Below are 23,978 nucleotides of genomic sequence, written 5' to 3' on the forward strand. Positions count from 1 at the left end.
ATCTTGGATTATGTCCTCTTTGATCCCCTCCCATTCCCTGCAAAAGCCTAAAATTTAGTCTTTTAAACCTATAAATAAGTCTTTTTAGGCCTAAAAATAAGTCTTAATCAAGTTCCGCCATCTTGGATTACGTCCGCTTTGATCCCCTCCAATTCCCTGCAAAAGCCTAAAAATTAGTCTTTTAAACCTATAAATAAGTCTTTTTATGCCTAAAAATAAGTCTTAATCAAGTTCCGCCATCTTGGATTATGTCCGCTCTGATCCCCTCGCATTCTCGAAAAAGACTAAAATTTAGGCTTTTTGACGATAACATTAAGCCTAAAATTTAGCCTTTTTCGTACTAAAACGAAACTAGTCTTTTAAAGACTAACCCATCATTAGGCTTAAAAAGACTTAACACGGTTAGGTTCGATAAAGCCTAATTTTAAGTCTTAAAAGACTAATGTCGGCTTTGCGTGCAAACTTGTTGCGCACATGTTGAAAGCTTTCACAAACAAAATAATTCCAGTTAGACAAATGCAATAATCCACGCTTATCTCAATGTGCCAACCAGAATCTGATTAGAAGAGGTGGTTTGTGTGTGGGGGGGCGACGCAACAACGCACACTCGTTGCAATGTTGTTGGCAGGGCCTGTTAGTGTGAGTGTGTGCGTGAAGCCAGCATTAAACATTCTCATGAATGAAGTGGCGGCGTCGACGCGCACACTCACTCTCACTTTTCGGCCACCTTGATGATGCAAACACAAAGAAAAACAACTCTCTGGCACCAAGCAGGCCAGTTCGTCGGACAAAGAATCATAAACAAAAACATAAAACCATTTTCCACCTCCCTCTCATGCCACCACCCTCCTGCCTACCTTACACATTGTGGTTCTTGTTTGGCGATAGCGCGTGTAAAACTGCGCAAAATTACTTCATCCATCGGTTTCGATTAACAAAGAAAAAATCAATTTTTATTGTTGCATTTCCTGCCGAAAATTCGCTAATCAGCACGGCCAAAAATACAAACTGCAAGCAATCTAAACAAAGATTATGAAATATCAAAGATGGCGATGACGCGCGCGTTTTCTTCGTCATGCTGTTGCTTTACGTGCTGCACGTGCACAGCGCTACTAAAGGTGGACAATTTTCCTGATCTTGCTCCGGATAATGTGACAATGTCTCTATTTTTAACGCATTCAACTTTTTATGTTTTTATCTGCTTTTTAAATCAATTTGTCTTATGGCTCTTTACGGGGTAGCAATCCAACATTTTGCGATATTGAAACGACTGAAGGTGAAACACCCTTTCCCATCTCTAGGGACTAGACGTGCAATTAAAGTATCTAAAGTTTTCCGTCATGATGGTTTCCTTGTAGCAGTGTTACACCTTTTTCAATTTGTTTAAGTAAAACAAAATCATCTCGAATAAAACACTCTGAAAAACTGATCGTGACTTTGAGAAGAAAGTTTCGACTACGATAGGATTCGGTTGTGTTTCCATCCAATTTGATTGATATTGTAGGGTCCTACGCGATGCAAATCATCTGACTTGTATTTATATTGCATCACACCTTGCATGCAACTCTTTGTGTTCCATTCTGACATAAGAGCGCGTGGTTATTGAGTCGAGAGAAAGCCACCGGCCGGAGCGGATGGCATTGTTCTGAGTTCGGCCTTGAGTCTGGACAGGGAACGACGGAACGAACCGATGGTTAGCGGGCGGACGGGTGGAAGGCCATCGGTGACGATCGGAGTGCACACAGGATATTCAAGGACTCTACAGAAACATATATATTTTTTTTTTTGGGAGGGTGATCCAGCCGCACATCGTTGATGTCGAAACCTCTAAACTGGGTCCTCGTCCTGTCACGTCCGTCAGTAGTCTTGTCGTACATTACAACTAGAACCAGATCTGCCAATGAATTAGTACACTTCGACCAAATAAACACTGACGCTGTATGGATCTGACTCTAGAATAAATGCAGAGTTGTGTGTTATTCATAAGTCCAAAATGTTCAATTATTCATTTAAGTCTAAATATTCATTTGCGGATTATTGAATTATACAAGATTTAAAGTAACCTATTCGAAAGTTACTCTTATCTCAAATCCCCGAAATTTTAATTAATAGCCAAAAATTCTAGCACGTTTCTTTTTAAACCTGTCTTGTTTCTTTAAAAACAAAAAAATAGATTAACAGTTCATATTTTACAAGTCGTGAATTGAAAAAGAGACGACCATTTGATCGTCAGAATTCCAGTAGATCCTCGATTCGCAACAATGGTCGATACAATCATAATCCGACAACCGTTAGTTCAACAGATCAACGAATTTAGTCCGATATCATTTCACTATTGATTGATTGAGACTCTATGGAAATTTTGACAAATCAGAATGGTTTTATGCCACTTGAATGAAAATCACCGATTCTGATAGAATTACTAAATTCACTATTAGTAATTTTGTCCCTAAATAACTAATTGCAAAGTATAAAAAGTTGATATTTATAGTTAATATCCTAAATTTTACAAAAACTAAATTTTAAAAAACCCGTATCCTAACCTGACACCCACATTAAGATAGGGAAAAATCACATATATAGCGGTTCATTGTACAAATGTGATATTTCCACTACCAGAGAACCTCCTTGTCTCGATGACAGCTTACCGGCCATCGATTAAGCCCTGAGACTGCGTCAAAGTGGGTTCTCGTAGCATGAAGTGGTGTCCATGTGCAAAAATTGAAGCTTCAAAAGTAAACTTAAAACTTTGATTTTAATTCCACATCGAATCAAATCATACTCCTTGCCAAACAAGCATCAAACCTATGATACTCATTATTACAAAGCCCAGGGATTTAAGGACTCTACAGATATTTACTATTTAATCAAGTAGCAAAACGTTTGATAAAAACTTGTTTACGCCCTTTTTTTTAAGGTTTGAAATTGATACACTCAATTTTTCTATAGGGCTTTATCAAAAAAAAAGTCGAGGTTTATTCACTTCCTATTAAGCTGATCACTAGTCATCAATAGGTGCTCGATGGAAATACATGCTCTAACATAAGTTCTTCCTTGATTTGGTGTTAAGTTCTCACTAAGTAGTTTCCGTACCCAATACACAATAAATAACAAAAAAAAACACTCCAATTTGAATCACTCATAATTCCGTAGTAACAGTTCAATAGGGCGAATCTGCGTTTGTAAACAAGCAGTCTATCCCTTTTGCTCAAGTGACAGTTCACGTCAAGTAAGAGGGGGATAGACTGCTTGTTTACAAACGCAGATTCGCCCTATTGAACTGTTACTACGGAATTATGCCCACATTCCACCACCCTCCTGACCCACTGTGCTCACTCTTACACCTGTAGTAAATACACACTGTCACAACACCACCAACACACGCGCGCACCTCGCAGTAATTTTGCCACGCACACAAACACTCCCGCACGATCCGACGTAAAACGACGCGCGGGGCGGCTATTATGCAAGGCAACAAAAGCGAGAGAGCACACGCCAGAGGTGTAAAAAACAAAAATATTTTGATTCGCTGCGTCCCGCTCTCGCACACGACCACCAGATGCACGCTGTCACATACAATCATCAACGCACGCACACACACACAGATCGCGTGGTGGTGATGGCATTTTGTTCTTCATGGCCCTCTCGGATCTCTGTTGGCCGCCTCGCGCTTCCAGCACCCATGATGGTGGGATAAACGACAGAGCGAGAGGGTGGGGTGGAGGAGAAAGAACTTTTTTTTCGCTCACTTCCAGCGCAAGCAAATACGCAAAAAAAACTTTGAAAAATCTGGCCCCGCGGATACTCACTCATCTCCGTCCGGGCAGATTCCGGTCGTTTCGTCGTACTTCGTGCAATAATTGTCCGCACTGTAGTTGAACGATCCGTCGCGTCTACGCACTGGCCGACGGCGTCGCTGATTCATAAAGTGCCAATTGAAACAGATGAAGGGTCGGTGCTGGTTGCATTTATGCTGCAGAAACGACGGACACTGTTCCACGCGAAATTCCTTCAGGTATCTGCAACGAAAACTGCACATTTATACATCTCCGGACGCGCCTCAACCCGAGCTACAAGTTGGGACCACTTTTGGACCGCAAAACGGCTACTTACGTGTAATGATTTGGCTTTTCTGTTTGGGTGCTCAGCAGCCCTCCTTTCGGGTCTGACGACGCCATTTTATGGTTTGTTTATTCAAGCTTCGCTGCAAAGTCGCTGCGAGGGCGCTGCGGGCGCGTTTGTTTTGATTAAATGTCTGATCTAGCGTTTGACAGCGTCTGTTTGCTGCAGTCGGGACACCGTTTTCTTGCAGTTTCCGCCGTTTCAGCGCCCAAGATGATGAGGTGAAAACGAAAGGTGCACCCAAAGCCCGATCAACTTTAAAAGGTGTCACGGCCTAGGTCACGGCACCCAATCCGTAGTCCTATAAACATATGAAACACAATAGCACAAAACTCTAGATTTCTTCTGTTTCTCTGGCCATAATAATAATTATTAAGAATCTTTTGTAGTTTAACTGATATAGACGAGGTGCTAACGCTCATACGTGGAAAAATCATGATTTGAACCAACTCCACCACAGAAGTTCAACAGCCGCCCGCAGAGGGACGTCCAAATCCAAGGCTGTATATCATAGGTACTCGCGATCTTGCTTTGCATTAGTGTGAGTGCATGACTCCGTGCCACTAAAACCAAAACAATAACAAACGAACAATGGACCGTGCCAGGAAAACCAAAACATAAACAATGTCAGTGTCAGTAGAGTGAGAGAGTCAGAGATAACGAATTTGACAACCGCACTACTACACACTCAATCGCGAGTACCTTAGGTAGAAAGCCATGGTCCAAATCGTCATCGGAGATAAATATGAACGCCCGCAAAGAATGGATTGATGACATTATAAATATACCGTCACGAACGACAACGGCCAGCGGAGCTTCAACACAGGGATGCCATATCTACGGATTTCTCCGTAGATCTACGGATTTTGGCCATTTCTACGGATCTACGGATTGATCTCCAAAATCTACGGATTTCTATACCGGTTGATAATTGTATGAAGGACGTGAAATTATATTTTTGCGTGATAAAAATGTTTTATGAAAACCTTTTGAACAATCTGTTTTACAAGAAGTTTTGAGGATCGTTGAATTGAAAAGTCGTTTAGGGGAAATGAGGCGATGGCTTAAATCCAGTGCAGCTTATAGATAAGTAATCGATCTAGTGGGTTGAGGTCACGTCAAGTCGATGATTGAAAAATAATTATGTTGGTATAAATAAAACATTAATAAATAATTTAAAACAAAATCGTAACAGAGTTGCTTTGGAGAATTTGAACGGTTCGCGTCGCGGTCAACAAGCCGGATTTTCGTTGCCGTTTCCGTCTAAGTTTCCCCCCCGATTGTGTGTGTATTTTGACCCGGGTGATTTCGGGATGTTTGACAGTTGCTTTGGAGAATTTGAACGGTTCGCGTCGCGGTCAACAAGCAGGATTTTCGTTGCCGTTTCCGTCTTTGTTTCCCCCCCGATTGTGTGTGTATTTCGACCCGGGTGATTTCGGGATGTTTGACAGTTGCTTTGGAGAATTTGAACGGTTCGCGTCGCGGTAAACAAGCCGGATTTTCGTTGCCGTTTCCGTCTTTGTTTCCCCCCCGATTGTGTGTGTATTTCGACCCGGGTGATTTCGGGATGTTTGACAGTTGCTCTGGAGAATTTGAACGGTTCGCGTCGCGGTCAACAAGCCGGATTTTCGTTGCCGTTTCCGTCTATGTTTCCCCCCCGATTGTGTGTGTATTTCGACCCGGGTGATTTCGGGATGTTTGACAGTTGCTTTGGAGAATTTGAACTGCTCGCGTCGCGGTAAACAAGCCGGATTTTCGTTGCCGTTTCCGTCTATGTTTCCCCCCCGATTGTGTGTGTATTTCGACCCGGGTGATTTCGGGATGTTTGACAGTTGCTTTGGAGAATTTGAACGGTTCGCGTCGCGGTAAACAAGCCGGATTTTCGTTGCCGTTTCCGTCTTTGTTTCCCCCCCGATTGTGTGTGTTTTTCGGTCCGAGCGGTTTCGCGTTTTCGCATTTTATTTGGTTTTATCTTTCCACAGCCGGCTGTCTAAGATTGAATCATTTATGCTAAACTCAACACCAAATAACCGGGAATAATCTCATCCGCATCTTCCGACTGTTTGCCTTGAGAATGCATAATACATCACATCATTAAACAAAATTTATTGATTATTGGGTCGCATCATCATCCTTTATGATGAATCCTGGCCATTACCCTTTCCCACTAACAAAATCCCAAGTAGAAGTAGTTTTCCGGCACACGTGGGGGTGTGGATATCGTATAGAACCCACCCTTTGTAGCAACCTGTGCTAACTAACATTCCCGTCCCAATCCCCCCGAGATCTACAAACTGACATGGCGGGCGCCGTTGGAGGCCAATGACTGTTACCTATTTGCTTCAGATCTAGTTTTAATGATCTTGATGTTTTATCTTTTCAACGCATTCATACATGCTGTTGATAAGGGAAACACCATTAGATCGTTTAAGCGTATGGTCAGTTGTATTGATAGGATATTACGGTCCTGTTCAGCAACGGAGAAGGACAACCATGGGTGGTCTCTCATGCTCATGCTCATGCTCATGCTCAATTTAAAACAAAATCGTAACATAAGTTAAACTTGAGTTAAAAGGCAAATTTGGATTGAAATTAGAATATGTGGTGTGTATTGGGCCCAAGAAACAAAAAATATATCACAAAACATCCTGTTTCTTTTCGGAATCAACTCCTAGTGCTTTGGAATATTGTATAGGGTTTTGAGTAACTTTCTCTAAGAAGAGGTTACAAGTGCATATTCCACATATTTTTTTCCCGTGTTCATGAGGTCATTTTTAGTAACTTTTGCTCTACGAAAAATGTTACTTTTCTTCAGGGATGCACCTTGGGTCCAAGGGGCCCTTGGAGAAGCATCAATTTGGCCCCCTCCTTAGTATTTCCCCACTGTAATGAATTGATTTTAAATTCAAATGTTTACCGATTGCTTTGAAGAATTCTGATTTAAAAATTGCATTTGGATTATTAAACAGGGTAATAAAAAAATCCCTAACCCAGTTTTCTTGTTGCAGTATTTTTATATCGATGATTTAATTTCTATTTTCTATTTTCTACTTCAAATTGATATGAAATTTAAAAATACAATTTTAAAAAATCTATCATTGAATCTGATTTTTTAAAATTTATTTTAAGCATTATTTTTTTTATATTATTTTTTATTTGTGAAATCAAATTGATTTAAAATTCAAAGATTTTTAACAAAACTAAGGAAAAATATTTTTCAAACCATCTATAAAACATATTTTTTGTTTATACATTTTTTTATTTCTATATTTCTAAATTACTAAAACATTTATGGTTCACAATTATTATTTCTAAATTACTAAAACATTTTCACAGTTACTAAAACTAATATGGTAAATGAGCAATTCTCTGAGAAACCGGCTGAAACTTTTTTGGAGCCTAAAGAAGCCATTTTGCATCATTAGTTTGTCCATATAATTTTCCATACATAATTTGGCAGCTGTCCATACAAAAATGATTTATGAAAATTCGAAAATCTGTATCTTTGGAAGGAATTTTTTGATCAATTTGGAGTCTTCGGCAAAGTTGTAGGTATGGATAAGGACGACACTGAAAAAATATGGTAGTCGGGGTAAAAAATTTAGTGATTTCCTATTTCACTTTTTGTCATTAAAACATGACTTGCATAAAACACTATTTTTTTTTTTATTATTTTCTGATATGTTTTAGGGGACATTTTCAGAAATTTTCAGAATAGGCAAAAAATCTTTGAGTGAATAATAAATTTTTGAATCAATACTGTTTTTTTTTCAAAAAATCGAAATATTGGTCACAAAAATTTGTTAACTTAATTTTTCGATATAAAATCAAATTTTCAATAAAAAAAAACTTTAGTGACACTTTGATAGAGTGCACCATTTTCAAAATATTGCAATTTTCAGGTAACTTTTTTTTTAAATAGTAGCAGTTATTCATTTTTTTTAAATTAGTGCCCATGTTTGCCCACTCTTGAAAAGCTTATTTTTGAAAAGCTGAGAAAATTCTCTATATTTTGCATATCTCCTAAAACATATTAGAAAATAAAAAAAATAAAAATAATGTTTTTTTGCAAATCAAGTTTTAGTGACAAAAAGTGTAATAACAAATCACTAATTTTTTTACCGTTTATCATATTTTTTCAGTGTAGGCCTTATACATACAACTTTGCCGAAGACACCAAATCGACCAAAAAATTCCTTCCTAAGATACAGATTTTCGAATTTTCATAAATCTGTTTTGTATGGACAGCTGCCAAATTTGTATTGAACATTATATGGACAAACTAGTGATGCAAGATGGCTTCTTAAAGCATACCGAAGGCACTAAAAAAGTTTCAGCTGGATTAAAAATACAAAAATTCAAATTAAAGAAAAAATACCGATTTTGTAGAGAATTGCTCAAATGTGTAAATTTTTGCAAAATAACGCTGTAATATCCCAAAACCTGAAATCCATGTAAAAATTTAAAAAATATAGACAATTTGTAACTTTTCTCCATACCAGCACGTCCCTGATTTTTTTTGTACAAAAAAAAGATAAAAGCGAAATTCATATAAGGCCGATGCAAATATTTTTCAAAGTTTTTGTCCCTCGGCTCGGGCCGGGTTCGAGGGGGGGCAAAAAAATAAAAAAATAAAAATATTGAAATAACAAGCCATAGTTTCAACATTTGCACGGAAAAGTTGTTTTAAAATGCATTTTACACTAGTTCAGTTGTTTTGCAATCATTAGTTTTCAAAAAATGTAAAATTTGACGAAAACCAAAATTTTTGCGAAAAAAAACTTTTTGCGATAATAAACATCGAAAATTTTCAAAAATTCAAATGATTTTTAAATCAACCGAAACATGCTTAAAATGATTCTAAGCGCAGGGGAATGCATTCAAAATTAATTTCAACTGATTGCACTTAAATTTTCATTGAAATATTAGAGTTTTTAAAAAAAAAAATTTTTTTTTTGCCCCCTGATTTTTTGAGCCAACTTTGAAGGGGGGGGGGACAAAAACTTAAAATAAAATTTGTACCAGCCTAAATGTTTCAAAAAATGTTTTGTTAAAAATATTTAAATTTTATCATGTAATTGTTTTTTTGAATTTATGACATAAATATAATATTTCATGAACGGTCTACACAAACAATTTTCGAAAACCGCCGTAGGCCAGATAAAATGCCTTTGCTGCCGGATGTTAGGTAGCCCTGGCTTAGGATTTGCGGAAAATTTAAAATTTTCTGAATTTAAATAATATTTAATGAATGAAAGGGCTATCTTGAATAAAACAATCTTGCTGTTCGGGTGACATTATGAAAACTATTTTTTTTCTTCTTAATATTTAAGTGGCTATATCGCAAGAACGAAAAGAAAAAATCTACAATGTTTATGAGATGATTTTATAAAAAATCTGTACTTAAATAAAAACTAAAAAAAAATAAATGAAATGGACATTATGAAGAAATTTTTTTCTTTGTAAAAGCTTTATCAAAATTTCTAAAAACTGCTTTTCGATTGCAAGTTTGATTCTACTTTCTTACTTGTACATTACTGCAAAAAGTTTTTTTCTGCGAAAAAAAAATCGTCAGTATTTATATATTTTTAAACTAATGATTGCAAACAACTGGGAAGGTGTAAAATGCATTTCAAAACACTATTTCAAAAAAATATTTGCAACGGCCTTAAAAATATGAAAATCTTAGCCGATAGTTCATTCACAAGATAAAAATTTTCGACTATCTACAAACCACTTGAAAACGTTGCAAATGTCATTTAAGTAATATTATATGTAATATGAAGGTTTATCAAATTATATAACAATGATGGGAATAAGACTGTGGACATATTTTTTTATGTAATACACATAAAATCAATGTTAATGTTGCCTTTTCTTCTACTAGGGTACCTAACAAATTATGGTAAACCATTTTTTATAATAAAAAATCAGAGTTGTCTTGAAAATAGGAGTGCAATCAGCTCAACATTAAAATGCATTTCCCTGTGTTTATAAGACACATTCTCCGGGCTAGTATACCAGTAGTATACCCAAGACACCAACCACCTGGAATTTTTTTTTTAACAAGTCTACGGATTCGACTTCCACCAGACCTGGCATCCCTGCTTCAACATCGTAGCCTCATACCGGAACGAAATCCACAAAGTCTGGACATCAACACAAATCGACGGCCGATTCTTCTCGGACATACGGAATATCCGCACGAATCGAAGTGCGGATATCCACCGCCGTTTGAAACTGAGCGGCTGTCTTCAAGCGAGCCTGCCAAGCCAACGGATGGTGCTGTCTCGCTTAATGATTGTAATTTGTAATTTATTGGAAACGATAGCCTTTTAGCACAGACAAACAGACGGGACACTCGAGTGCCGAACCATCGTACTCCAAAAACGGTTATTTTAAATGCAATTTTGTTTCGGCATCCACTCACTCGGCGCTGATGGCGCTGCTGCGAGGCAACAAATGAAAACACCAAAATTTGTGGGATTCAGGAATTCTTGTCTTTGTCTTTGCTGTTAGTATAACATTGGTTAAGAAAGGACGTTGAGATGATTACTTTAGATCCAGATGAAGCAGCATACGCTCGGCCATCGGCAGTGTCGCTACGTAGTACGGTCCGAGTTGGAAAACAGCGCTGGTTCGATGAGGAGTGCCAGCAGCTACTCGACGAGAAGAACACAGCTTATGCGGTGAAGCCGAGGAGAACGTGGCGCGGTCCAAACAAGCGCTGAAATGGCAGAAAACGGTCTTCAAGTTAAAGAAGCGCTTAGCTAGGGTATCGTGATCGCGCCGAAATGGAGCAGCGGTTCCAGCAGAACGAAACGCGAAAGTTCTACGAGAAGGTTAACTATGCGCCGCAAGTCAACACGCGTCGAGACACCTCAACGACGAGGTAGCGCATGGAAACGGCTTTGAAGCCCAACTTGGACAACAGAGCCGCCGACAAAGTGGGAGTTGTGCGAAAAACGGGTAAAGACACGAAGCACGATATGCAACAGGACAATCCAACTCCTGCATTGATATATAATAGCGAGAGATCTAGAGACGGGTTTGATCTGCCTTTTATTTAAACTAAGTGGGAAGTAGAGAAGGTAGGGAACCGAATCTCTTAGTCTTATCATTTTATTTTTGTATTTTCTTTCGGTAATAAATAGTAGCACTGTAAAATAAGACAATATTTTATTACATCAATTGAAAAGTGGAAGTTAGTTCTTTAAAATTTTAAGAGTATGGTTTATTTCTTACCTATTTTAAAAACAAATAAGTATTATTGCTTCGTTAAAAATATATAAATCAGTTAAAACCGGTCGTGCAGCTTCAAACAGACTTGATCATTTGATCACGCTTTTCACTGAGGGCGCCGTTGGCCAGATTACACAACCCTCCGGTGACCGATGCCGGCATCGGAACCGTTGATCTCGACTCGCTGCCTCCGTTCACCTGTCCCTTTTCTTGATTCTCCATAAAGCTCAAACATTCTCGAATTGCGTACAAAAACTGGTCCGCATTGACGGCGTTGAACACCATCGGGGGCTTTAGCTTGATCACGTTATCGTCCGGCCCGTCACTGCTGACGAGAATTTTGTGCACCTTCTTCATCCGATCAACCACAGCTTTGGCGGTCTTGGTGGCCGGTGTTCGCGCCTTGCGATTTGTAACCAGCTCGATACCCACAAACAGCCCTGTCCCGCGGATGTCGCCGACCATTTCGTACTCGAAACGCAACGCACGACACTGTTCCAGCAGGTACTTGCCCACGTTTAAGGCGTTTTCCTGGAGCTTTTCTTCGTCGATGACCCGCATCACGGCGTTCGCGATCGCGCAGGAGACCGGATTTCCACCGTACTGAAATAAAAGTATGGTTTAGATGATGGAAGAACTATGAGTTGCGCGTTGGCTTACGGTATTGAAGTAGCAAACTCCGGTGGAAGCAAAGCTTTCGGCAATTTCCGGCGTGGTGACGACGGCACCGACCGGATGTCCATTGCCCATCGGTTTGGCCACGGTCACGATATCTGGAATGACCTCGTGCGGCTCAAAGGCCCAGTAGTGGGTGCCAATGCGGCCAAAACCCACCTGAACCTCATCGGCAATCGTGACACCTCCGGCATCGCGGATAATCCTATAGAAATAAGCCAAGATCAGTAACTTCTAACGTGAAGACCAACAACAACCATCCAGAACTCACTTGTACACCTTCTTGAAGTAGTCCTTTGGTGGGATAATCTGTCCACCACAGCTCTGCAGACTTTCGGCGATAAAGGCCGCGATTCCGCTCGGGCTATCTTCGACCAGTCGTGCTACCTCGTCCGCATACAGCTGGCCCAGATCGGTACCCTCGGGAAAATCGCAATCCCGGATCTTGCCACGATACACGTCCGGGCAGGGTGCCTATGAACGGAATGCGTAGTTTTGTTTTGTGTTTTGCGTTTCTCTTTCATCAGCATGCACGCAAGCAAGAAGCGGCGAAGTGTGTTTTTCGGTGGTGCCTTTTCGAGATTTTTTTTTTGCGGCACGCGTATTTGAAGGATGTTGAAGGATGAACAATTGAACATGATATCGATTCAAGCCTCGATACTTACGACGTGCACAAAGTCCGGCTTCGGATCGCCACCCGGTTGGTTGAACTTGTACGGCGAGATGTCCATCACGGCGGACACGTGGCCGTGGTAGGCACTGCAAAGAGGAAAACATGTATGAATTTAAATTTTTAATACTTTTTCCAGTTTATAATAACCGTGACATAACGCCTTTTTATTCTTTAAAACTTTAAAATTATGTTAGCTATGGTTCAAATCAAGCCAACGCGATAGCTATGCAGCTTGGATGGCATGTCGTCGCTATTCAAGTAAAGCTTCCCAAATATATTTAACAAAAATGGTTGTGACTTGACTGATTCCGAAGCAAGTTGAGTTCAGATTAAATATATCTTGTCAATAACAATAAGGACGCGTGCCATTTATTTTTCTTCATCGCAGAATTCGAATCGACAGATAAGAGAGGGAGGGCATTGCAAACAAAAGTGTAACGAAAGCCGTGGGAACAAATTTCGCTTTTTTAGAGGGCAAAGCCCAGACGGGTTATCATAACGATTCGAAGTCTGCGAAAGATAACGTTTTATTTAGATCTGGATCTGAGGCTCAACAACATGGGGGTCAGGTTGAACCGATAAACTGACTGGACTGTTCAAATTTTCGATTGGCATTGTGAAAATTGTTAGAAAATTCATAAACAATTAATTGAATATATCTACTAAGCTTTTGTTCTTTCAAGGTAAAATTCAGTGATTTTTGCCTTCCTCACCTTACAGAGGAAAGGCTATAAAATCACTCGAAAAATGAATGAACGAGCTCCTAGACCCACCTTCACGTATACATATCGACTCAGAATCAAAAACTGAACAAATGTCTGTGTGTGTGTTTGGATGTGGATGTGTGCACCGAAAAATTCTCACTCAATTATCTCAGCACTGGCTGAACCGATTTACACTGTTTTGGTCTCATTCGATCCGTCTTGGGGTCCCATAAGTCCCTATTGAAAATTATGAAGTTTAGTAAAGTACATCAAAAGTTATGCTAAAAAAACCATTTTGAGGAAAGAGGAAGATCGTAAAAGGATGGTTTTTTTGTAAGAAACTCTTTCCAACGAGCGCAAAACATTGAAGATCTGATAACCCTATCAAAAGTGAATAGCACTTAAGTGTTATTTATACACTTTTTGGAGGCCGGATCTCAGATATGTCCGTGTCCGGGTCCATCTTGCGACCCATCGTTAGTTAGATAATTGAAAGACCTAAACGAAGATCTGATAACCCTACCATTTGTAGGCTGAACATTTTTATTTTACCCAAACCAAAACTATTGTGAGGAAGGCATCAACCACCCGTTTTTCATAAGATAACTAGAATTCTGGAGCAACATTTGAGAAGGGCGCATAAGCATTTTGACAGCTAGAACTATTTTGCAAATTCCGAGGCAACAGGTAACTATTTAACAAAACCCGCAACGTTAAAAGGTAGCTGGGAAGGCCAGCTACACTGAAAATATGCCACACTTTTTATTCAAGTGCCCAAACACTTGAATGATTGAATAAAGACAAATCGTAGATCTAATTGGTTTTTGTTTCAACATAAATCCAAACCACTATCAAATGCAAGTGTTTGGGCGGTTGACTTTTTGGTATTTTTTAGCATGTTATTTTCATTCGGGTGGCTCAAGCTTTTCAAGTGTTTTGCACATGAATTTGTCCCACCGTCTTGAACTATTCAAAGTGATGAGCAAAACACTTGAAAATGATCTTAAGATTTACCCAAAACAGGCACTATTCAAAGTCAACGTGATTATCCACATGAATTTAATGTGTTTCACTGATTGATTTTTGCGCGACTTTCATCGAAGGCTAGAAGCGAGGCAAGAACGAATAGCACAAAAACTCTCCCGTCTTCAACTGGCCGGCCGGCGCAGTGGTAGCGTGCACGACTAGCAAGCGAGAACCTGTAAATCGCTTGTACGTACTTTTTGTTCAACACCATTTAAAATTCAAGTGTTTGGCTATTGACATTATTTCATGGCCAATCACCAAAATTTCAAGTGTTTTGCGATTGATATTTGAGTGCTCTGTACAGCAGGGCCAGATCATGTGTATAACACTTCGTTGAGCTGTGTAAGTTTTGCTCAGTGTATTGTTTAACACATCGAGTTTTGTGAAAAAGTTACCTGTTGGCTCGGAATTTGAGAAATAGTTCCAGCTACCAAAATGCTTATCCGCCCTTTTCTCGTGTTGCTCCAGAATTAGAAAGCAAAAACCAAAGCAAAAAAGTTGCAGTGGTAATGTCACACGCATAACCATAATAATCAAATATAAAAGTCAGTTCCCAAAGCTGCTACTTGGTGGCGCATGAAAGCAATGCTGAGCTCTTCTAGTTTTGACAGTCGGCTGACAATTCAAGCAAATTTTTAGACTAACTAACTTCATAACTAAACCTTGTTAAATGAATGTTTTTAGCAGTTTTTTTTCGTCAAAGACACTAAATCAATTTGAAAACCGTTTATAAGATACCGTTTTCAGAAGAGATTGTCAACATAAACACAGAAACTTAAAAGGCTGTGTGGTCAATTACGTGACGATTCGATAATTAGATTAAATTGCATTCAAACTAACAAATTAACGTTAAGTAAGATAAATAAATTCCAATTAGGTAAATAGGAATAAACTAATCTTCTCTGAAAATCAACATATTCAATATAAAATACACTCACTGATCCAGCGTGATGACCTCGTGCCGTTTGGTGTGCTGGCGTGCCAGCCTCAGCGCCAGATCGTTCGCCTCGGAGCCGGAATTGACAAAGTAGCAAACGGAGAGATCGCCGGGCATCTTTGCCGCCAGCGTTTGGGCACACTTGACCAGTTCGTCGTGCAGGAAGCGATTGTTGGTGGACAGCGTTGCCAGCTGGCGAGATCCGGCTTCCACCACCTTCGGGTGGCAGTGGCCAACTGTTGGAAAGAGGAAAAGGCGAGTTAATTTATTAAAATCGGCTTAAAAATATACAGGTACTGTCGAAAAGTGTGCCACATTGCATCACATTTGGGCTTGTGTAAGCTGCTCAAGATCTCAACCTTGACGAAGGAGTTGTCTGCAAAAATGCCATGTGGCGGTTGGACCACGTGCCGCCCTGCTACTACAGCCTGTAAATCCGGTCTTGCGAGGTGTCGCCCCGTCCGTCCGTGGTCAACACGGGATATTTATGCGTAAGCGGGTAGCGTACACATGTTTATCCGAGACAGATAATTTTGTTTGCGAAACTCGACTCGGGCATTATTAATAATAAATGCAAAGTTGACTGGTCCCATTAAAGGTCCAATTGCACTTTGCTCGAGGGTGTGCAAATAGACAACAAACAATGAACCTTGTCGTTCTACATATCTGGAGCAACACGAGAAAAGGGCGGATAAGCATTTTGACAGCTAGAACTATTTTGCAAATTCCGAGCCAACAGGTAACTTTTTCACAAAACTCGATGTGAAAAACAATAGCTGGCCTTCTCAGCTACCATCTAACGTAGCGAGTTTTGTTAAATAGTTACCTGTTGTTTCGGAATTTGCAAAATAGTTCTAGCTGTCAAAATGCTTATGCGCCCTTTTCAAATGTTGCTCCAGATATAATCGTGTATGCGAAACCCAGCCATAGTGATGTTGATGGCGATGATGATGTCCCGACAACGAGATGATAAGCTACTTGTAGAACACAAATATTTACCGTGTTTTGCGCGCGCGCTCGTGCTTTAAACAAAACAATTCGCACCCTCTAGAAGTGGGTGAGTGACAGTTGGTTAACAGTGATAAGGTAAATTTGCTAAATCAGTTTAATTTGACTACAAACAGCTTCAAGTTTTTGTATTGTAGTTTGATTGTAGTACATTTTAGCGTCCTGGAGCTGTACAACGCTCAATAAAGCGGCCAGGCCTACTGTGTTGCATTAACCGAAGAGAGGATATTGTGAAAGGACAATTTTGAAGGGAGAAAGGATTTGTGGACATACCGAACTAAACACTCCGGAACAGATACGATGTGGTGTGTGTTTTGTGTGTGCATCTAGTTAAAGGTCGAAAATGTAAAATATATTTGTGAGTTTCAAACATCTTTCAAACATGAGCGGTTCTTTAAATGGTTTTAATGATAAATTATCGTCCTTGATATTTATTTTAATGAATTTTACACTCCTAATAAATAATCTCGTTTCTGTATTATTTTTGCAAAATTTATTCATTCTTTCACTGAGATTTCCAAAAGTTGTCCACAGCTTTCAAACGAGAGCAATTCTCTTCAAAATCGGCCGATTTAGACCTTTTTTAATTTTTTTGTATTTTTTTTTTTATTTGGCTCAAACTTTGTGACCAAATAAGCTTTTTTGGTTCACCCATACAAGTATCATACAATTTTGGCAGCTGTCCATACAAAAATGGTACATAAATATTCAAACAGCTGTAACTTTTGAGTGAATTTTCTGATCAATTTGGTGTCTTCGGCAAAGTTGTAGGTATTGTTGAGGACTATTGAGAAAAAAATAGGTAAATGGAAAAAATGCCTGTTTTAAATAACTTTTTTTTTCACAAAAACTCAATTTACCCAAATACATTTTTTTTTATTTTCGAGATTTTGTTATATGTTTTTGGAGATGAAAGCCCGCAACTTTTGAGATTTTGAGAAGTAATTGTCAAAAAATCTGCCGCCGAGTTACAAATTCTTGAGAAAATAGTAGTTTTTGGAAAACATCGAAATTTCACACAAAAAAAATACATATTTTTAATTAAAAAAAAATTTGCAATCGCAAAGCACTTTACAGATTTTTTGATAAAGGGCTCCGCTTTCAAGATATAGCCACCGAAAGTTTGATTTTAGCGAAATATTAGCAGTTTTTCGATTTTTAAAAATAGTGACCATGAGTGAACACTTCCTAATTTAAAAAAAAAAAGTTTGGAATATTTGCTATAAAATTGTCTAGAGGCACTGAAGATTGGAACTCTGGTTGCTGAGATACAGTGGCTTTAATAAATAAACAGAAAAATTGATGTTTTCTAGGTCTCGCCCAAACAACCCACCATTTTCTATTGTCGATATCTCAGCAACTAATGGTCCGATTTTCAATGTTAAAACATGGAACATTTGTGAAATTTTCCGATCTTTTCGCAAACAATATTTAAAAAAAATTTGAATCAAGACTAACATTTATAAAGGACCAAACATTAAATTTTACGCCCTTCATAAATGTTAGTCTAAATTCAATTTTTTTTAAAAATATTGTTTGCGAAAAGATCGGAAAATTTCACAAATGTTCCAAGTTTTAACATTGAAAATCGAACCATTAGTTGCTGAGATATCGACATTAGAAAATGGTGGGTTGTTTGGGCGAGACTTAGAAAACATCAATTTTTCTGTTTATTTATTTAAGCTTCTGTATCTCAGCAACCAGAGTTCCAATCATAAGCCAGGCAATTTATGTGTCTGGACCACAGAGAATATTTTGTTCATATTTGCGCAAAAACGTGCCTTATATTGAACGTGAACTCAATGCTCAATAATCATTCAACATGACTGGTTTGGTATATTGATGTAAATCAAACTCAAATAACAGCTGGTGAAGTCAGTTCAACCCGTTGCCACAGGATGATGACGAGCGTGAGCAAGTCAGGCGTCGGAAGCATGCCCTTATCACGTGCTAGTTGGTCCATTTCACACTATCAGCTGGGACTTAAAAACGTGCTTCCCCCTCTCTGTGTAGTGGCAGTGCGCACGCCTTGGAATAGTAAACACTATCAGCTGGACGGAGTGATAATCTGCTGGAAACAAGGTTCTTTACAAGTTCCTTCAGGGCAAATATTTACACTCGTCGTCCGCGTCCAGATCCAGACAAGATAAGCTGACCAAAGTTTAGAATCAACGGAAAATTTGAACAAAACATCTTTTTTTTAAAGAATTGATACGAAGTTGCTGTTATTGCCGGACCGAGTTTAGACTGTTGACTTTAAGTCAAAAGTGATAACCAGGGGGTCAAATGCGTCAACGGCGAAAATAATGACGACTGATAGGTACTTTCTTCCGAGTGATTATCGTCGTTCAGGGTAGACGCAACTATTGAAAGTGAGATTGTGAAAAATAGTTCACATTTTTCAAAGAGTTATTTTTTATTTTTTCGCAGCGACAACCTGGCTGAAAAAAATCTTACTGAAATTTATTTTCGCCCGTGTTGTTATCACCATTTCTCGTGACGGTAGAGTTTGTATATTTATGGCATTCAAATATATACCCACGGTAACAGAGGCTGACGGTTGCAAACAAAGACTCGGCAGATATTTTCACTTATTCTACTTTATACTCCAAGATCAAACAGAAGCTTGGGATATGAAATCTATTTGAGGTTATTTAACATAATTTTATTCAAAATAAAAATCAATAAAATTTATTTAAACAGAATAAGAGTAGTAAACAGGAAAGCCCAAATGACTCAATCCAACTTTCACCTTAATTCGCATCGAAAGTCACACCCATTTCAATTATACCGTCAAAAGCTCGTTACTTACTCACTGCACTAATTAAATCAGCAACTATAGAGTTGAGTAGACGCAATCAAAACTGGTTTTTCTCAATTAGGTATCTGGTTCAACGAGCTTTAAAAAGTGGAATGTTACCAGTTGAAGTACTATAATGGAAATTGACCCACCTTCAAAGAACAAGCTATTCCTGAAAACGCTCCCTTCTTGTTTAAGCTTGATAAACCAAACCCAGCTAAAAACCGGTATTGAAGTAGGCGTATCTAAAATTCATAAATATCTGTATATGCCAAAGTCACACGTGCTTCTCTCAGTAAAACTATAATCGTCGTCGCACGCCGTTTCTTGGCAACGGTTTGATTTTATTTACGCTCAGCTGATTTCTAGCTCTGACGAAGAAACTCGCAGACATTGTGACTCCCGTGAAGACAAACTATTATTTCCTCTCACTCTCTCGTTATTTTTTTTCTCTTTTGATTTGATATTAGAATATCGAGAAATTGTGCATTTTAACCACAATTTCTTAATGGAAATTTTCTATGTTTAAATGTTGACCAAATCGAAAATAAAATTCGAACTTTTACGGAAATCATCACGGGGTGACACTTACCGTGGGCGACATTGTTGATACAGTCAAGGTACTGGGTTCCCTCCTCGTCGTACATGTACTGCCCTTGGCCGCGAACTATTTTCAAAGGATCGGTCTTGTAAAAGAGTTGGCACGATTTGCTGCGAACGGTGAGAGAGGAAAGGGAAATTGGGTCAGCACTTAGAATATAGGCTTTTGTCTAAATCAGGTGGAAGGATAAAAATAAACTAAAACTGTAAAGAATAACAATTGGTTTTATAAATTGACCTGACACTTATTACACAGCAATACAAAAAAAAAGAAATAACGGTTTAAGTAACTTGAGCAATTCTCTGAGATTTCGGTCATTCGATTTTTTTTTGTTCTTTTTTTTTCAATATATTTTGACCGCCATCTTGGATTTTTCAATTCTAAATCACTAAAGAGTAGTTAAGGTGTCATTACATAAGCTCAACAACAATAAAAAATAAGACACAAAAACAAATATTTTTTTTCCTGATTCGATTATCCGAAGTGAAATTTCGCCATGGCCTTCGGATAATCGAGTCTGGACTGTATATAAAAATTAAAAAAACCTGTATCTTTTGAAGAAATTTTTTGATCGGTTTGGTGTCTTCGGCAAAGTCGGAGGTATGGATAAGGATTACACGAATAAAAATATAATGTTGGTAATTTTTAATTTCACTTCTTGTCATTAAAACTTGATTCAAATGCCAACTTTTCAGAAATTTCCAGAATGTGCAAAAAATCTTTGATCGAGTTATGAATTTTTGAATCAATACTATTTTTTAAATCGAAATATTGATCGCAATTTTTCAACTTCATTTTTCGATGTAAAATTGAATTTGCAATCAAAAAGTACTTTAGTAAAATTTTGATAAAAAAAAGTACAAAGTGCAAAAAGTACTTTAGTAAAATTTTGATAAAGTGCACCGTTTTCAAGTAAAACCCATGTTTTGGGTAACTTTTTTGAAAAAAGTCGTAGTTACTCATTTTTAAAAATTAGTACCCATGTTTGCCCACTTTTGAAAACAATATTTTTGATGAGCTGAGAAAATTCTCTATATTTTGCTTTTTTGAACTTTGTTGATACGACCCTTAGTTGCTGAGATATTACCATGCAATGGTTTAAAAACAGAAAAATTGATGTTTTCTAAGTCTCACCCAAACAGCCCACAATTTTTCTAATGACACTAATGGTCCGATTTGCAATGTTAAAATATGAAACATTCTTGAAAGTGAAGTGAACATTTCAAAAGGGTCAAACATTCATATTACAGCTGGATTAAACAATTTAAAAATAAAAATTAAAAATAGAAATATTTCGTAGAGAATTGCTCACTTTCAAAGTTATATGTAAATAAAAGATGGATGCAGCAACTGTTGGTCAATTTTGCAAGAGTGACAATCAGTAAGAAAGTTTTAAATCAAAGCACAAAGTTGCAATATTAATTTTCAGCATACTGAAAATATTTTTTCAAAAATCATTATTTTTTGTCAATACAAAGAGAAGCGTTCTGCTAAACGCTCAACCAAACCATATTTAAATTTGTTATTGAAAACAGAGATACAATCAACTAAAAACAATTTAAATATGCATTTTCCTGCTTTTACGATCAATTTTAACACGTTTGGGCTCGTCCAACATAATTTTGAATATTAGTAAATTACGAAAGAAAAACTCATTAAAACTAAGAAACTAAAAAAATAGTTGTACACTCAACCCCCGGTGGTTGGTCACTTTTTCGTTTGACACTTTTTTAGTTTGTACCCCGTTGGTTGGTCAAAGTCAAACTAAAAAGTGACGAACTGTCACTTTTTACACGGCGCTCACGAACACAATCAAAACAAACGTTTGGTAGTGTGTGTGAACTCCGTGTAAAAGGGGTGTCAAACTAAAAAGTGACCCCGTTCGTTTGACAACAGTTGGTGTCAAACCATCGGGGTTTGAGTGTATTGATGTATATTGCATTTTACAACCCTTTTTCAATTAAAATTTATTAAAAATAGAAAAAAAATAAACAGTATATGAAATCCTGAAAAGTTTATTATAGAAGTGATTTGTTTTTTCAACTGACGATATCCAGTAAAAAAAGTTGAACTTGGAAGGTTGATTTTTGCCTTCCTCACTTACTGAGGAAAGGCTATAAAATCACTCGAAAAATGAACTTCTTAATTCGACCTCGTAGACCCACCTTCACGTATACCTATCGACTCAGAATCATGTTCTGAGCAAATGTCTGTGTGGATGTGTGTAGGTGGGTGGACAAAAAAAATGTCACTCGATTATCTCCGGACTGGATGAACGGATTTTGGCCGTATTAGTCTCATTAGATCCGTCTTGGGGTCCCATAGGTCTCTATTTAAAATCAGCAAGTTTAGTTAAGTACTTCAAAAGTTATGCTAAAAAAACGATTTTGGCGTATGTCCGGAAGATTGTAAAAAGGGTGGTTTTTGCAAGAAACCCTATCATGTTATACATTTTCAGAAAGGTATTAAAAAGACCTTTCCAATGAGCCCAAAACATTGAAGATCTGACAACCCTATCAAAAGTTATTAGCACTTAAGTGTTATTTATACACTTTTTAGAGGTCGGATTTCAGATATTGTGATAAAAATATTGTCTGAATCTTCCATGCGAACTATCGTTGGATAGGTTTTTTTTTTGTCATACCTTGTCTGCGAACCCTATCAAAAGAAATGAGTAATAAAGTTGATTTGTTAAACATGTTAAGGGGGAATGTTGCTATTTTTACTAAATGTATTGACTTCATGAATGTGAGGAAGGCACCAACCACCTAAAGGTGGATTAAGTAACGTTTTTTTTTGTAATTTTACTCCAGGCTGTTGCAAATAATATTTGAAGCTTATAATTATAAACATATAATTTTTGTACGCAAATCCCACACATTTTTCTGTCGTGCGGTGTAACTTGTGAACTTTTAAATAGCTCAGGACTCGCTTAGCCAAACCGACCGTTACAAGAATAACAAACACCAAAGTGGATAATAGAATTTGATTCTTACGTAACGCAACTGAAACTAAGATTTTTTGTTCAAGACAGATTTTGTCAATACTCTACACAAGTTTGCTTTAATTAACTCACCCAATATGCTTGTTGCGAAGCTTGATGGTATCATTTTTCGGCATATCTTCCTTGGCTTCCATGATGTGCTGCATGGTGTCACAATTATTTTCTTCTCGCACAAAACAAACAAAATCTTAATTTCACACACGAAAAGCTACTTTTTTTCGGGGGATGATGGCTATTGCGCACGTGCTATTTTTTTTCTACACCAAAAAGAAACACTGCTCTAAGGTCGAGGACGTCCCAAAGAGTTCAATCAACTGGCTTTAAAAATAGTACACAACCTATATTCGTGTGTATTTTGTTGTTGTTGTTGTAGATGGTGTGGAAGGATTTGCCAGCTGTGCCACGCCGTGCTGCTAAGCCGCAAACGACCCCGCTTAGACACCACGAAGGAGGAGGAGGTTGATGCTTCTCATCGGAATGATAACGTCAAACTGAGTCAAAACGGTGGAGGCTCGCTACTATTTGTATTCGTCGTACGATCTCTCAAAAACTCTCGACGGGAGAAGATGATTTGACTGCGAGAGTCTCGCGTTGCTCATGATGAGAGACAAGACAGACCATATGATATGGATGGGGTAAAATGTAAATTGTGACGGAGATGAAAAGGATGTTGAACTCTCAAATCGGAAGCTTATCATCATTTGTCTTAACTGAAGGCACAAAGCATGATTAGAATACAAAAACCTGTGAAATAAATCTGTTTAGCGATATTTAACAATATGAATAAAAATAAAATCATTTGCGGTACACAAATTAAATACATTAAAGTTATACAAAAATGCTACACTCAACCCCCGGTGGTTGGTCACTTTTTCGTTTGACACTTTTTTAGTTTGTACCCCGTTGGTTGGTCAAAGTCAAACTAAAAAGTGACGAACTGTCACTTTTTATACGGCGCTCACGCACACTATCAAAACAAACGTTCAGTAGTGTGTGTGAGCTCCGTGTAAAAGGGGTGTCAAACTAAAAAGTGACCCCGTTCGTTTGACAACAATTGGTGTCAAACCATCGGGGTTTGTGTGTACATATTTTTAACCTAGTTCACTGCCGTTCTACGCATGATTGTCCCGGGGGTCCCTATTAGCCCTACGTGTCCCTAATTCCGTGAAAGAAAATACTTGGTGGG

The 23,978-nt window shown here is 38.1% G+C and overlaps 3 protein-coding genes across 13 annotated transcripts in view; all 3 read right to left on the reverse strand.

Moving 5' to 3' along the window:
• LOC120430552 (RING finger protein unkempt-like) overlaps nucleotides 1-4,262 on the reverse strand; it is a 39,160-nt gene extending 34,898 nt beyond the window's left edge. Inside the window, exons 1-2 of one of the 3 annotated variants that reach the window (XM_039595666.2) lie at nucleotides 4,114-4,262; nucleotides 3,810-4,019 (exon numbers count right to left, since the gene is read on the reverse strand). In XM_039595666.2, the coding sequence (XP_039451600.1) occupies nucleotides 3,810-4,019; nucleotides 4,114-4,178 (275 nt within the window). In that variant the 5' untranslated portion in view covers nucleotides 4,179-4,262. Of the gene's footprint in view, nucleotides 1-3,809; nucleotides 4,032-4,113 lie in introns of all 3 variants that reach the window. The other 2 variants (XM_039595667.2, XM_039595668.2) reach the window with 2 other exon arrangements.
• Nucleotides 1-23,978, reverse strand: part of LOC120413521 (disintegrin and metalloproteinase domain-containing protein unc-71) — a 982,641-nt gene that overhangs the window by 152,347 nt on the left and 806,316 nt on the right. The window lies entirely within an intron of this gene.
• LOC120430556 (alanine--glyoxylate aminotransferase 2-like) lies at nucleotides 11,285-23,284 on the reverse strand. Its single transcript, XM_039595671.2, has 7 exons — nucleotides 22,865-23,284; nucleotides 19,780-19,898; nucleotides 15,381-15,615; nucleotides 12,705-12,798; nucleotides 12,311-12,513; nucleotides 12,025-12,244; nucleotides 11,285-11,967 (listed from the first exon to the last, which is right to left on the reverse strand). Exons 1-7 carry the CDS (start codon nucleotides 22,936-22,938, stop codon nucleotides 11,440-11,442), a joined length of 1,473 nt encoding a protein of 490 aa, XP_039451605.1. The 5' UTR covers nucleotides 22,939-23,284; the 3' UTR covers nucleotides 11,285-11,439.

Source organism: Culex pipiens, chromosome 1 (genome assembly GCF_016801865.2).
Source record: "Culex pipiens pallens isolate TS chromosome 1, TS_CPP_V2, whole genome shotgun sequence".
In the NCBI taxonomy this organism is placed as follows: Eukaryota; Metazoa; Arthropoda; class Insecta; order Diptera; family Culicidae; genus Culex; species Culex pipiens.